Raw genomic sequence first — 13,846 nt, forward strand, 5'->3', positions numbered from 1 at the left:
CTTTCACGTTGCGGTTGTGTCATTAAAGCTGTTCTGGCAATCTGACCCCGACAGTGGGGCAGCCCCAAAGTGCACAGATGTAGATTGCCTCTGCTGGTGCTCTTTTGTCCAAGTCTCTTAGCTGTTGGAGGACAGTATTTAATAGCTAGATTGATAGAGTTTCATTCACAACACCCTTATGAAGGTGTATTTAAAAATCCTTGACAAAATATTAGCAAACCATATCCAACAGCACAGTAAAAGGATTATACACCATGACCAATTGAGATTTATTCCAGAAATACAAAGGTGGTTCAATATAAGAAAACAAATTAAAGTAATATACCACATTAATAGAATGAAGGAGAAAAATACACAATCACCTCAATTTATGCAGAAAAGGTATTTGGCAAAATTCCAACATCCTTTAATGATTTCAAAAACACTTAGAAAACTAGAAATAGAAGAAAACTTCAACATGATAAAGGGAATTTATTAAAACTCACAATTAACAACATGATCCAACTATAGGCCATCTACAGGAGGCATACTTAAGAGTGAAAGATTGAAAGTTTTTCCCTCTAAGATCAGAAATAAGACAATACCTGTCCTCACCACTGCTATTTGGCATTGTATTGGAAGTTTTGTCCAGAGCAATTAGACAAGAAAAATAAATGAAAGGCATCCAAACTTGAAAGGAGGAAGTATATCTTTACTCACAAATGACACAGTCCTACGTATAGAAAACCCCAAAGAATCCAAAAGAAAATTGCTAGAGCTAATCAATTCAGCAAAATTGTAGCATACAAAATGAACACACAAAAATCAGTTGTTTCTGTATACCTGCAATAAACAATTTGACAAGAAAGTTAGAAAAAAAGCACTTCCATTTATAACAGTATGTAAAAGAATAAAATACCTAAAAATAAGTTAACCAAAGAGGTGAAAGTTTTGTACACTGAAAACTATAAAACATTGCTGAAAAACTCAAGACCTAAATAAATGGAAAGACACCCCTTATTAAGTCATGAGTAGGAAGACAATATTTTTAAAGTGTCAATACTACCCAAAGTTATCTACAGATTCAATGCAATCCCTATCAAAATTCCAAGACCCTTTTTTGGCAGAAGTGGAAAACTCAATCCTCAACTTCATATTAAATTGCAAGGGGCCTTGAATAGTCAAAATAACCTTGAAAAAGAAGAACAAAGTGGAAGGACTCACAATTCCTAACTTCACAGCTTAATACAAAACCACATTATCAAAACAGTGTCATACTGGCATAAGGATAAATATATTGACCAATAGAATAAAATCGATAGTTCAGAAATAAACCCATACACCTATAGCCAATTGATTTTGACAGGGTTGGCAAGTCCATTTAATGAGGAAAGACGAGTCTCCTCAAGAAATAGTGCTGGGACTTGGCTGGGCATGGTGGCTCACGCCTGTAATCCCAGCACTTTGGGAGGCCAAGTCTGGCAGATTACCTGAGGTCAGGAGTTCAAGACCAACCTGGCCAACATGGTGAACCCCTGTCTCTACTAAAAATACAAAAATTAGCTGGGCGTGGTGGCCCATGCCTGTAATCCCAGCTATTCTGGGGGCTTAGAGAAGAGAATTGCTTGAGCCTGGGAGGCAGAGATTGCAGTGAGCCAAGATCATGCCACTGCACTCCAGCCTGGCCAATAGAGCAAGACTGTGTCTCCAAAAAAAAAAAAAAAAAAAAAAGAGTGCTGGGACAACTGAATTTCCACATGCAAAACAATGAAGTTGGACCTCTTTTATACCATATACAAAAATTATCTCAAAATGAATCAATTACCTAAATGTAAGAGTTAAAACCAGGCTGGGCGCGGTGGCTCAAGCCTGTAATCCCAGCACTTTGGGAGGCCGAGACGGGTGGATCACGAGGTCAGGAGATCGAGACCATCCTGGCTAACACGGTGAAACCCCGTCTCTACTAAAAAATACAAAAAACTAGCCGGGCGGGGTGGCGGGCGCCTGTAGTCCCAGCTACTCGGGAGGCTGAGGCAGGAGAATGGCGTGAACCCAGGAGGTGGAGCTTGCAGTGAGCTGAGATCCGGCCACTGCACTCCAGCCTGGGCAACAGAGCGAGACTCCGTCTCAAAAAAAAAAAAAAAGTTAAAACTAAAAAGCTATTTTTTAAAATATAGGGTTAAATCTTCATTACCTTGGATTTGGCAATTGATCCTTGGATATGAAACAAAAGTATGAGAAACGAAAGAAAAAATAGATAAATTAAACTTTACCAAAACTAAAGGCCAAGTGTGGTGGCTCATGCCTATAATCCCAGCACTTTGGGAGGCCGAGGCAGGCAGATCCCTTGAGGTCAGGAGTTTGAGACCAGCCTGACCAACATGGTAAAACCCCGTCCCTACTAAAAATACAAAAAATAGCTGGGCATGGTGGCGGGTGCCTGTAATACCAGCTATTTGGGAGGCTGAGGCAGGAGAATCATTTGAACCTGGGAGGCAGAGGTTGCAGTGAGCTGAGACCATGCCACTGCACTCCAGCCTGGGTGAAGGAGTAAGATTCCATCTCAAACAAACAAACAAACAAAAAACCCTAAAAACTTATATGCATAAGGACATTATGAAGAAAGTGAAAAAACAGTAAAGAAAATATTTGTAAATCACGTCTGAGGAGGGTTTAATATCCAGAATATGTAAAGAACTACAATCCAATAAAATGACAAAATACCCAATTCAAAAATGGGTAAAAGGCTTAAATCGATATTTATCCAAAAAATATATAAATAGCCAATAAGTACATGAAGAGATGCTCAATGTCATTACTCATTAGGGGAATGCAAATCAAAACCACAATGATATACCATTTCACACATCCTAAGACGGCAATAATTTTAAAAATGGAAAGTAAGTGTTGACACAGATGTGGAGAAATTGGAACTCTCATACATTGCTTGTGACAAAATGGTGCAGATGCTGTGGTAAACAGTTTGGCAGTTCTTCAAAATGCTAAACATGAAATTATCGTATGACCCAGCAATTCCACTTCTTAGTATATATCCAAAAGAATTAAAAGCAGGTACTCAAACCTACTTTTATGTAAATATTCACTGCAGCATTCTTCATAATGGCCAAAAAGATGAGAACAATCTAAAGTGTTCATCAACAGATGAATAATGTTTCATATATACATACAATAGAATATTTTTTCATCATGAAAAGGAATGAAATTCTGATACATGCTACAACATGGATGAACCTTGAAAACATTATGTTGTAAAAGAAATGAGTCACAAAGGACAAATATTATATATATAATTCCACTTACATTAAATATCCTACATAGACAAATTCATAGGGAAAGAAAGTAGATTAGAGGTTACCAGAAGTGGCAGGGAGGGGAAAGGAAAAGTTATTTCTTAATGGTTACAGAGTTGTTATTTGGTGTGACTGAAAAGTTTTGGAAACAGACTGGTAATGGTTGCACAATATTGTGAATGCAATTAATGCCACTGAATATAGTTCAAATATATATTTATATAAAACAAATAACATATGTGTTATAATATATAATACACACACATATCTATATAAAACACCACGATTTAAAAACAATAAAATGCTTTGGGAAAATCTACATTAAAGAAACTACATAACTATTCAACAGTGCTTTCCAAACTTGTTTGACCTTAGAAGTTTTACAAATGGACTATATTTCAAAGGACATTTATGAAAGATAGAAACAAAATACAAGTGATCATAATGTTGAAAGGGAGAAAGATGGTCTGCAGCTACAAGTCCCCCTTGTTAAAGTGCAGACTGCTTCAGCAGGTCTCAGATGGGGCCTGAGGACTTGGCATTTCCAACAAGCTCCTAGGTGATGCTGATGCTGCTGGTCCTCAGCCCACAGTTTGAGTAGCAGGGGATATAATAGTGCTATATATGAAGAATAGCACTATTCTTCATGATCCTGTTCCCTACCATAGCCAATTAGATCAACTGATCTGAAAGCAAAGATGTTAATAGACAATAACAATTTATTATGCCTCCAACATAGCATAGTTATAATTTTACATGGATTTCTAAGATAAATGCCTTATTCCGAAGAAGATACTCTGAGAAAGTGATATATAGCAACAAAGAAGATCAATATGGGATGGGGATTGTCATATTTTGTGCAGGGGGCAGGTGAGGTGGAATTATTTTTTCAAATACTTTTAAAGTATGCCAGATCTATATTTTACTTCCATTTATATTTGGATTGCATACTTGAATTATGGCCAGATCACTCTTTCTCATAAGAATAAAATAAAAAATAAAGGAAAAAATGAGAGCAAGAGAGAAAGGGAAGGGGGTCAGGAAGAAGGGAAGAAGGGAGATAGGAGACAAGGAAGGAATGAAGGATAGGAATGATAGTGCCATGAAAAACTAGATGTCTACATAATTCTTTTTACCAGTCAGATTCTCATTCAACTCATTTTTGAATATCACTTTGCTGATAAATCAATTAGATGGGGTTAACTAGTGTAAAATGTTTCCTTCTATAGTTTACAGAACACGTTCATTCACTGGTGATCACATCTAAGAACATGTCCCTATCAATCAGAACACCTGAGCAGACTATTGTGCTAAATGCAGATGAAAGGTTGTGTTGACACATACTAGGATAACTCCTAAAAGTGGGGGGGGGGGGGGGAAACAGTTCTCTACAATTCAACCCAAAGAACTTGCAGGTCAACTTCCATATTTAGGTAGCTTTTATCACTAGGATAATTGTATTGGCCTCAGGCATTTTACCCCTGTAGTTAAGAAAAATGTCCTTAAAGTTAGGCAATTTCTGCCTCGTATAAACTCTGTGACCTTGGGAAAATTAATGATCTTTATGCCTCAATTTTTCTCATCTGAGAAATGAAGGTAATGATAATTATTGAAGAATGAAATAAGGCATTCACTGGCACACAGCAAGGTTCAAATATATGTCAATTCTTAGTATATGCATGTGCTAATCCCTCATCAAAAAACATTTTTTCTTTCTAAGGTTTTATATAGAAATGAAAATGAACCTTGAAACAAAATGCCCAAAATTGAAAAAGTCAGATGTAAAGGATTAAGAAAGGCACAAACCAATGTAAAATACCATGGTTAGCAGATCAGGAGGGCAACAGGATATTATGAAATGAGGGAAGTGCAACAAAATGGTTTAAAGTTTAGGTTTTTGGAATCAGAATGATGAGACACTGAGTCTCAGCTTTTCTAATTACTGTGATGTGACTTCAAGCAATTTAACCTCTCTAACACCATGTTTCCTCATCTGTAAACATTTACTAGAGCAATAAACAGATTCTTCTTTTGTGAGGATTATACTAGATGATTTTTTAAAATGCACTTAGCACAGTGCAGCAATATATGGTAACTTAAAAATTACTTTGACTTCCAGCAACATACTCATAAAGCCACTTACCAGGAAAGATAAAAACAAATATATAATGGTATGACCCAGCTTTCTAAATGCTTCCAAGCCAGTTGGGTAGGCTAGACAAGCAGAAAGTGTACAAGACAACCAATGTTTAAATTTTCAAATTTCTGCTTTTAAATGACATTTCTCTTTTTCCTGTTTATTCTTCCCATCATTCATGTTTTTGGTCTATCTTGCATATAAGAATTCAGGAAAGTTTTCCACCTTGAACTGGAAGATCTCAAAGGAAATATTTCATTGTGGAGAGAAAGGGGAAAAGCAACCATATATAATTTCTTGTGACTTGCCTCTGCCTTGTCTCATTTATTTCTTATTAGCAGAAAAAAATGTTTGTTACAAAATGGAATTTTATAGCCAAGAAAGAGGAGAAAGTATCTATTTTGCTTTGTTTTATTTTGAGCAATCAAAAAAGAAAAAATCAAGCAGAGTAGAAGGTGACCATGGAGAAGAATTCATCATGGCAGATGCTGACATAAGAGGGGCAGGGACAAATTAAAAATACTTGGAGCATTTCAAAGATGTCTACTGAAAACTGTTTTGGTAATATGATGGTGCCTGTGATTCTGTGCCTGCAAATCTTTTTTTAAAAAATCACAATTACATTTCAAAAGGTAGACTTAAGGAGGGCTATAAGGGGCCCTCTCAAATGAATGAGTTAAAGAGGCGAAAGAAGAGAAAAACACACTGATAGTCCTGGTTTGCGTCTATCAAAATTCATTAGTAATAAGTATCCAAACTATTTTAAGTATAAATCCTGTTATACAAAAGTATGCATAAGAACACACTTGTACTTTCATTAGGAAAAGAGAGTTCTGAGGGTTATAAGGTGTTTTTCAAGGGTCATAGAACTCAGTACCTATCTTTTCATATCCCCACTGCAGAAGATTACACAGATATGAGCAAACACACATATAAAAGAAATCACAATTACTGTTTCATTAAAAACAGAAAAACTAGTTATGTTTCAAAGAATAACAACACATCTCTTTTACCAAAACACCTTGCTCCTTCTTTTACCAAAAAATTTTGCCTGGGGAGTTAAATTAGCCATTGTACACCAAGTTTCCTCATTTCTAGAACCCGACATGGACTTCTGAAGGAGTTTAAAAATGCAGCGTTTAAGTGCAGCCATAACTTGTATTTTCACTACCAGCCTTTGAGGGAGGCCTCAAGCCAAATTCCTCTTCTTTGAGATCCTACAGATTTGTTGGGTACTGAGCCAACTAGGGTGTTTCTTGCACTGGGCTGCTGATCCTTTGTCACATAAAGAGAGACACATTTCTACAGGAGAAGGCAGCAAATAAATAGATAGTTCATGGCAATATTAGCTCAGAAAGCATTAGGGGAAATTTCCACAAAGGCAATAAACATCTTCCCCAGCAAAATGTTAAGCAGGGAATCATTAGACAGTGATTTACTTACTGACAAAAGGTAAGAGAAAAAGAAAGCTGCAGTCAGGCTAGTCACTGGATCTCTGGAGATAAAAATGGACTCTTATTTTGTTCAAAGCACATCTAGGATGCAATAATCCTTGCTTTACACCATATTTACTAAGGTAACAATATGGACATAAATTGACATTTCTGTTTGTGTTTATGTCTTAAAATAAGTTAATTTTATTTGTTATATTTCTGTACATCATTTTTCATTGGTGGTCAGAGAATATAAAGAAGGAGTGGCGTAAATTCAGAGGTGTCAAGAAAATCAAAGTAACTTGCTGATTTAAAGAATGTCATACAAAAGGAGGTGGATGTTTCTGACTCATCCGTAACTTAAAATGCAGCTCCATTTTGACCTCATGACCAGGCTATTTCATCACTATGAGGCATCCGCTGTTGATGTCTACAATGTTGATGATCCTAAGGTCAAAAATAAAAAAGCCACCACCCAAAAGGCTATTTTAATAGAAACTTATGACAGTGAATTCAGTTCAGTAGTTTTCAGCTTATATTTTCCAAATCCAAAACGCTTCAGGGTAAGTTGCCATTGCTTAACAGCCATTATCCAAAATACAAGTGGGAATGTTTTCATTATGCACCTCTGGGTAAAAGTTTTTTTTTCAATCTCACCATGATTTTAATTTTATTCAAATCTCTAGCCAATTGCACAGATGTTAATGGAGGTGTATTTTTGCTTCAACGTCTATTGCAATATTCTCATTGCATTCTGCAGGTCCTCCAGTAAACGTTACTTGCAATATTTTTATCAACAGTTTTGGATCAGTCACAGAAACGACCATGGTAAGTCCTGCAATGCCACTGGCAAGAGAAAGACATGACTCAATTATGCCGTGAACACAAACTGTCAAATTTTCTATTGTTCAACTTGCAGGGCCTCCTGTAAATGTTACCTGCAACATATTTATCAACAGCTTTGGGTCAATAGCAGAAACTACAATGGTGAGTGGGGCTGAGCATTGAAGCCATCGTGTGAAGGAATGGTACGTGGGATTGAAGTGCACTGTGGCATATTTGTGAGACATTTACTGAGTGCCAATTTCCAACTTTGCTTGCCTCTGAAAAGCAATACTTTATACTACTTTATTTTGTAAAGTCATTTGTCAAGTGTTCATTACTCAATATTCAGTAATCTTATATCCATCATGCCAGAGAAATTTTTAAAAACATTTGATGTTTTAATGGTTTTCTGTAGAATTATCCACAATAAACATGATGCATAGTTATGGATATTTAAATAGGTGCATCTCCAATGCTTCAGAAGTACAAATTTCAAAGTTTGAGAGATGTAATAGTATCACCAGTTTTATACATGAAATGGAATTTTTAAGATAGTTGAGCCTCCCTTTGATGCCACATTTAAGATATATTCCAAAGGGCTGAACTTAGAAAAATACACACACACACACACACACACACACACACACACACACACACACAATTTTGTTGGCAAGAGAAAGTAGTTCCAAGTCCATGACAATTATACCATATGCATGCCTTTTCCAAAAACAAAAAACAAACAAACAAAAAAACTGTAAACTTAAAGCTAATTAGAAGCTCATTATAGAGTATGAGTAAACATGTTTCATATATGTGAAAAAGATTTCAGATACTATAAAATCTACAGTGCCTTTAAATTTTTTTTTTTTTTTTTTTTTTTTTGAGATGGAGTCTCTCTGTCACCCAGGCTAGAGTGCAGTGGCACGATCTCGGCTCACTGCAACCTCCACCTCCCGGGTTCAAGTGATGCTTCCACCTCAGCCTCCCAAGTAGCTGGGATTACAGGCGCACACCACCATGCCCGGCTAACTTTTGTATTTTGGTAGAGACAGGGTTTTACTATCTTGGCCAGTCTGGTCTTGAACTCTTGACCTCAGGTGATTTGCCCGCCTCGGCCTCCCAAAGTGCTGGAATTACAGGAGTGAGCCACCACAGGATCTCACTCTTCTGCCCAGGTTGGAGTGCAGATCATGGCACACTGAAACTTCAAACTCCTGGGCTCAAATGATACTCCTGCCTCTGCCTCCCAAGTAGCTAGGACTACAGGTGTGCATCACCACATCTGGTTAATTAAAAAAAAAAATAAATGTGGCAATGAGATCTCACTATATTGCCCAGGCTGGTCTCAAATTCCTGGCCTCGAGCAATCCTCCTGCCTCAGCCTCCCAAAGCACCAGCATTACAGGCATTAACTACTACACCCGGCCTTCTAAACACTCTTCATAAATATCATGGTCATGTTACCTGTGACATAGCCTATTGGATCATTAAGAGTTCTAGGCTACAGCATGGAGGTTGCATTTGGGCGAGATATTTTCTTGGTCCCCATATTATTTACTTTAAGTCCTAAATCAATTGGCTGGATCTAATTTGCATGACTATGTAAAGTTTACAACCATTCATTTGATAAAACCAAAATCAAGTGTAATTGAGTTTGACTAAGTATTATGGTGCCTGATGTCTTAAAAATAATAAGCATAATGCCATTGAGAAATTTTAAAAAGTTTCCTTGTTTTTATGAATTTTCTCTTTTTGGCAACTAACATCATGTTTAATAAATTACTGTACTTTGTGGTGTCCTTCATGTTAGGAAGAATTAATTTACCTTTACCACTTTTTTCCCACTGGCAAAATTAGACATAATTCAACTCCACTACCCATTTTGATATTATTCTGAAACATTATTACCCAGAAATGAGACTTGTGAGACTTTGACAGGATGTAGTGAATTTAAAAATTTACCTAAATAGGATAGTTTTGATAGGGTTATTAAATGACTCATAAGAAAAGCTAAACACAGAAAGAGTATATCAATTTCCGGGTTGACATTCAGTTTCTGTCTCTCCCCTCTTGGCTTTATCGTAATAAGAGAGGGGGCAAAGCTTCCAGTAGCCCAAATCACTGTCACCAGCTTTACACGATGGCATTCAATGAAAATATTTGCACGACCTAATGCTGATTGCATTAATTAGACTCCCATGTTGCTTTGATTAAGTCTCCTCATTGCATCGTATTCTCAATCAAAAATGTAAATGTGTACCTTTTCGATGTTCATTACTGCAAAAAAAGCTAAACATTTAAAGAGATTAAAATGGAAGCTATGGATATCCTTGTTTTCTCCTATATTGAACAGCTACTGAAAGTTTAATAAATGAGATGCTCAGGTACTTCCCAGTCACTTATTTAGTGACCTTTGTCATGCTTCTTATCAGAAAATTTGGAAACTGTTGCTCAAGGGTAACATACACAGCCTGTCTATTCTGCTGTATAATACGGATTGAATTGCATGGTTAGAAGACTGATGTATATTGTGCTTCTTTTGTTTTACTTCTTAGCTTTGATATAATGACAAACTTCATTTGCTTTAAAAATATATTTTGTTTTATTCAATTTTGGCTTTGGTGAAAAACTACAGAAAATATTTTTTGGAACTCTATCATGCTTGTCAAAGAAGAAATCCTCAGGCCACCTAGGGTAGGGAATGGCAAATTTTTTCTGTAAAAGGCCAGACAGTATACTTAAGACTTTAAGAGCCAGATAGTCTCTGTCACAACTATGTGATTCTGCCCTTTTGGCATGAAAGCAGCCATAAACAATAGTAAGCAAATAGTTGTGGTGGTGCACCAATAAAGCTTTACTTACAAAAACAGGCCAAGGCCCAAGTTAGCAAATAGGTGTGGTTGTGTACCAATAAAGCTTTATTTACAAAAACAGGCTGAAGCCAAATTTGGGCCACAGGCCATAGGTTGCCAGCCCCAGATTTAGGGCATCAGTATTTAAGTGGATGCATAATAAGAATGTGAGAATTGCTCCAACAAGAAAGGGCCTTATCTTCCAAGATAATTGAGGCCCTGCCTGGGACTCCACCCGGTAAACCAGTCTTAATTAGCTCAGGCTGTGATAACAAAGTATAGATTGGTTGGCTTATAAACAACAGAAATTTATTTCTAACAGTTCTGGAGGCTGGAAGTGTGAGATCAGGGTACTAGCATGGTCAGGTTCTGATGAGAACTCTATTTGGGTTACAGACTGCTGAATTCCTCTGGTATTCTCGCATGGTAGAAAGAAAATTATCTGGAGTCCCTTATATAAAGGCAGTAATCCCTTTCATACTGCTCTACCCTCACAACCTCATCACCACCCAAAGGCCCCGCTTCTACCCTCTAATACGATCACATTGGAGGTTAGAATTTCAACGTATGAATTTTGAGAGGATTCAAACATTCAGTCCATTGCACACCCAAAGTGTCATCACAGCCCAAGTTTTCTTTACTATACCCCTACGATTTCACCATCCATAAATTTACTGATAGTTTCACAAAATTTGACTCAGAAAAATTGGTCAAAAAAATTAAACAGAAACAGATTCTTCCCTGAACTGTCTTTAGTTGTAGTCAGAATCCTTAGCTTTATGCACAGTGATGAGGTCATTGAGGACATTGATTAGTGCTATTTTCTGGGGTAATAGTTTTGATTTCTCTACATTTTCCAGAATAAACTATGTCCAAGAATGCCTCAGAATTTTGAGTTTCTAAATCTGTTGACTTTCCTCTCTTCCCTTACACTTCACTCTCACCCCACTATCCAAAGAGCATTATTAAAAGTTTTAGTTTGGGGTATTTGTTTCCAAATAAAAGGCAATGATTATGTATTTAAAGAACTCAACATGGCTTTCTTTGTTGCTATCCAGTCTGCCCTTCCTATGGTTAATGAAGTCCCACTAATTTATTGTAGGTATTGCCTGCCCACAAAGTATAGGCCTGCTTACAGACCTAATACCAATGATCACTCTGATATGTTAGTGTCAGAGATATGTACTCACAGGACAACACATTTGTGTTACTCTAAGGAATATTTTTATGTATCATTATTTTTATGGATATATCATTCAAAAATGCATTTTTGTTCATTAAGAGACACAAAAATCTGTCAGTGGTCATTGCTAGTTGCCCTAGCATTAAGAGTATTCAGTGGAACAAATTTTGTGTGTCCCAAAGACTTAGATGACTAATAAGGAGAAAATGATAAGATAGGTTATATTCTGTTTTTGAAATGCGAGTTTACCATTTTCTTTTATTTTTCTCTTTTCTTTAGTTTCTGATGGCAAGTGAATTTACAGGATGGGGAGTATATTTGCAACCCCTGTTTCCTTATATAAAGGCAGAGTTTGAGAATTTTAGTAATGTCAGTAAGGGTCAAGGGTGCTTTCATACTACCGTCTGTATATAGCTTTCCCCCAAGTTTGGGCCATCAGAAAATAGAGAAAAGATGCTCTCTTCCCAGCTTCCAAATGACTGCCTGGAAGGATGTAGGTAGATAGTGTGTGATTTGGACATATGGATGCTGGAACACTATCCATGACACAGCAGTAGATCCTACTCTGCTCCTCATTTAACAGATAGGACGGTGAACTGAAAGTGTACAAAATGTGTCTGCTCAGAGAACATCTCCAGAATATAATTCTAGGTCCCTCAAATCCTTCCCCAAAACAAACATTTCACATGCTTTGCTGGTTTCTTCTGCAGAATGAAGAGTTGTTTTATCTCCAATCTGAAATCACACTCCTGAAGAACTCAGATTAAGGAGATAGACAGCCCCTTATTAGAATGCATGTCGTGCTATAACTTCTGAAATAAGACTATGAGTCCCCTTTCATTCTATAGCTGCATAAACAAGTTATAAGAAGATGCTAACTTATCAGGGATAGCAGGTTGCTACATTTCTTATTTCTGACTTCTTAAGGAAGAATCAAGAATCTATTACAAGTCTGACTTTTTTTTTTTTTTTTTTTTTTTTTTTGGTTGAAATGGAGTCTCCCTCTGTTGCCCAGGCTGGAGTGCAGTGGTGCAATCTCCGCTCACTGCAACCTGCGCCTCCCGGATTCAAGCGATTCTCCCGCTTCAGCCTCCCGAGTAGCTGGGTCCACAGGCATGCACCACCACACTTGGCTAATTTTTGTATTTTTAGTGGAGACGTTGTTTCACCATGTTGGCCAGTCTGGTCTCGAACTCCTGACCTCAGGTGATGCACCCACTTCAGCCTCCCAAAGTGCTGGGATTACAGGCGTGAGCCACAGCACCTGGCTCAGGTCTGACATTTTTTTAAACAAATATATAAGGTGACCTTGGTCTCTAAATTAGCAGTGCAATGGTAAAGCTTCAATTTATCATAAAGTAACTGCCCCCTATAACTTCACACTCAAGGTTAACTTCTCATATTAAAGCTCACACAGACTTGAGATTAGGCCTACTTTGGGCACTCTTCCCAAGAGCTGCTACCTCCAAAATGCTCTATGAACTTGATCATCAGAATGAATGTATTTGAAAAAAAGTCATGGGAATTTGTATAGTTTAGTAAATAGGTAAAAAACCAAAAACTGTATTGAAGCTTTTTTCCATACACCCTGATCTTTACAACTTAATTATTTTTTTCCCTTTTGATCCTGGGGGAATTCGCCCAAACTTGCCATCCTGAAATTGTCTCCAGAGTAGAGTGACTCCCAGTGGAGTGACCAACTATCCCAATTTGCCTACACTGAGGAAGTTCCCTGGGTGTGAGAGTTTTGGGGCCAAAATTGGGAAGTTCTCAGGCAAACCAGGACAAGGTAGTCACCATAAGAGTAATGTAAACAATGACCAAAAATCCAGGTGCCAAATATGTAGAGATGGAGCAAGTAAGGGTAAAAAATGTAAAGAAAGAGAGTAAGAATGAATTAGTATATATCACACTTGTGGTCACAAGTAGCAATAGTGGATAACTACTAGCTCTGAAACCACAGACTGGCTTGGTTAGGGAATACTGTTGAAGCCTCAATCGGAGTCCAGATTATCAAGTGACGTAGTACTTTCAATGAACCTAAGGTCTTTGAGTAGAAGTCCCCAGGAGAGCAGTCACTGCCCCCAAGCTATTCATTAGCACAGAAGAAAATTCCCAGACCAAAT

General features: G+C 37.3%; 1 protein-coding gene across 1 annotated transcript in view; it reads left to right on the forward strand.

Moving 5' to 3' along the window:
* Window positions 1-13,846, forward strand: part of GLRA2 (glycine receptor alpha 2) — a 230,002-nt gene that overhangs the window by 43,718 nt on the left and 172,438 nt on the right. Inside the window, 1 exon segment of the mRNA NM_001266926.1 lies at window positions 7,621-7,688. Within this exon segment, the coding sequence (NP_001253855.1) occupies window positions 7,621-7,688 (68 nt within the window).

This window comes from Macaca mulatta, chromosome X (assembly GCF_049350105.2).
Source record: "Macaca mulatta isolate MMU2019108-1 chromosome X, T2T-MMU8v2.0, whole genome shotgun sequence".
Lineage (NCBI taxonomy): Eukaryota > Metazoa > Chordata > Mammalia > Primates > Cercopithecidae > Macaca > Macaca mulatta.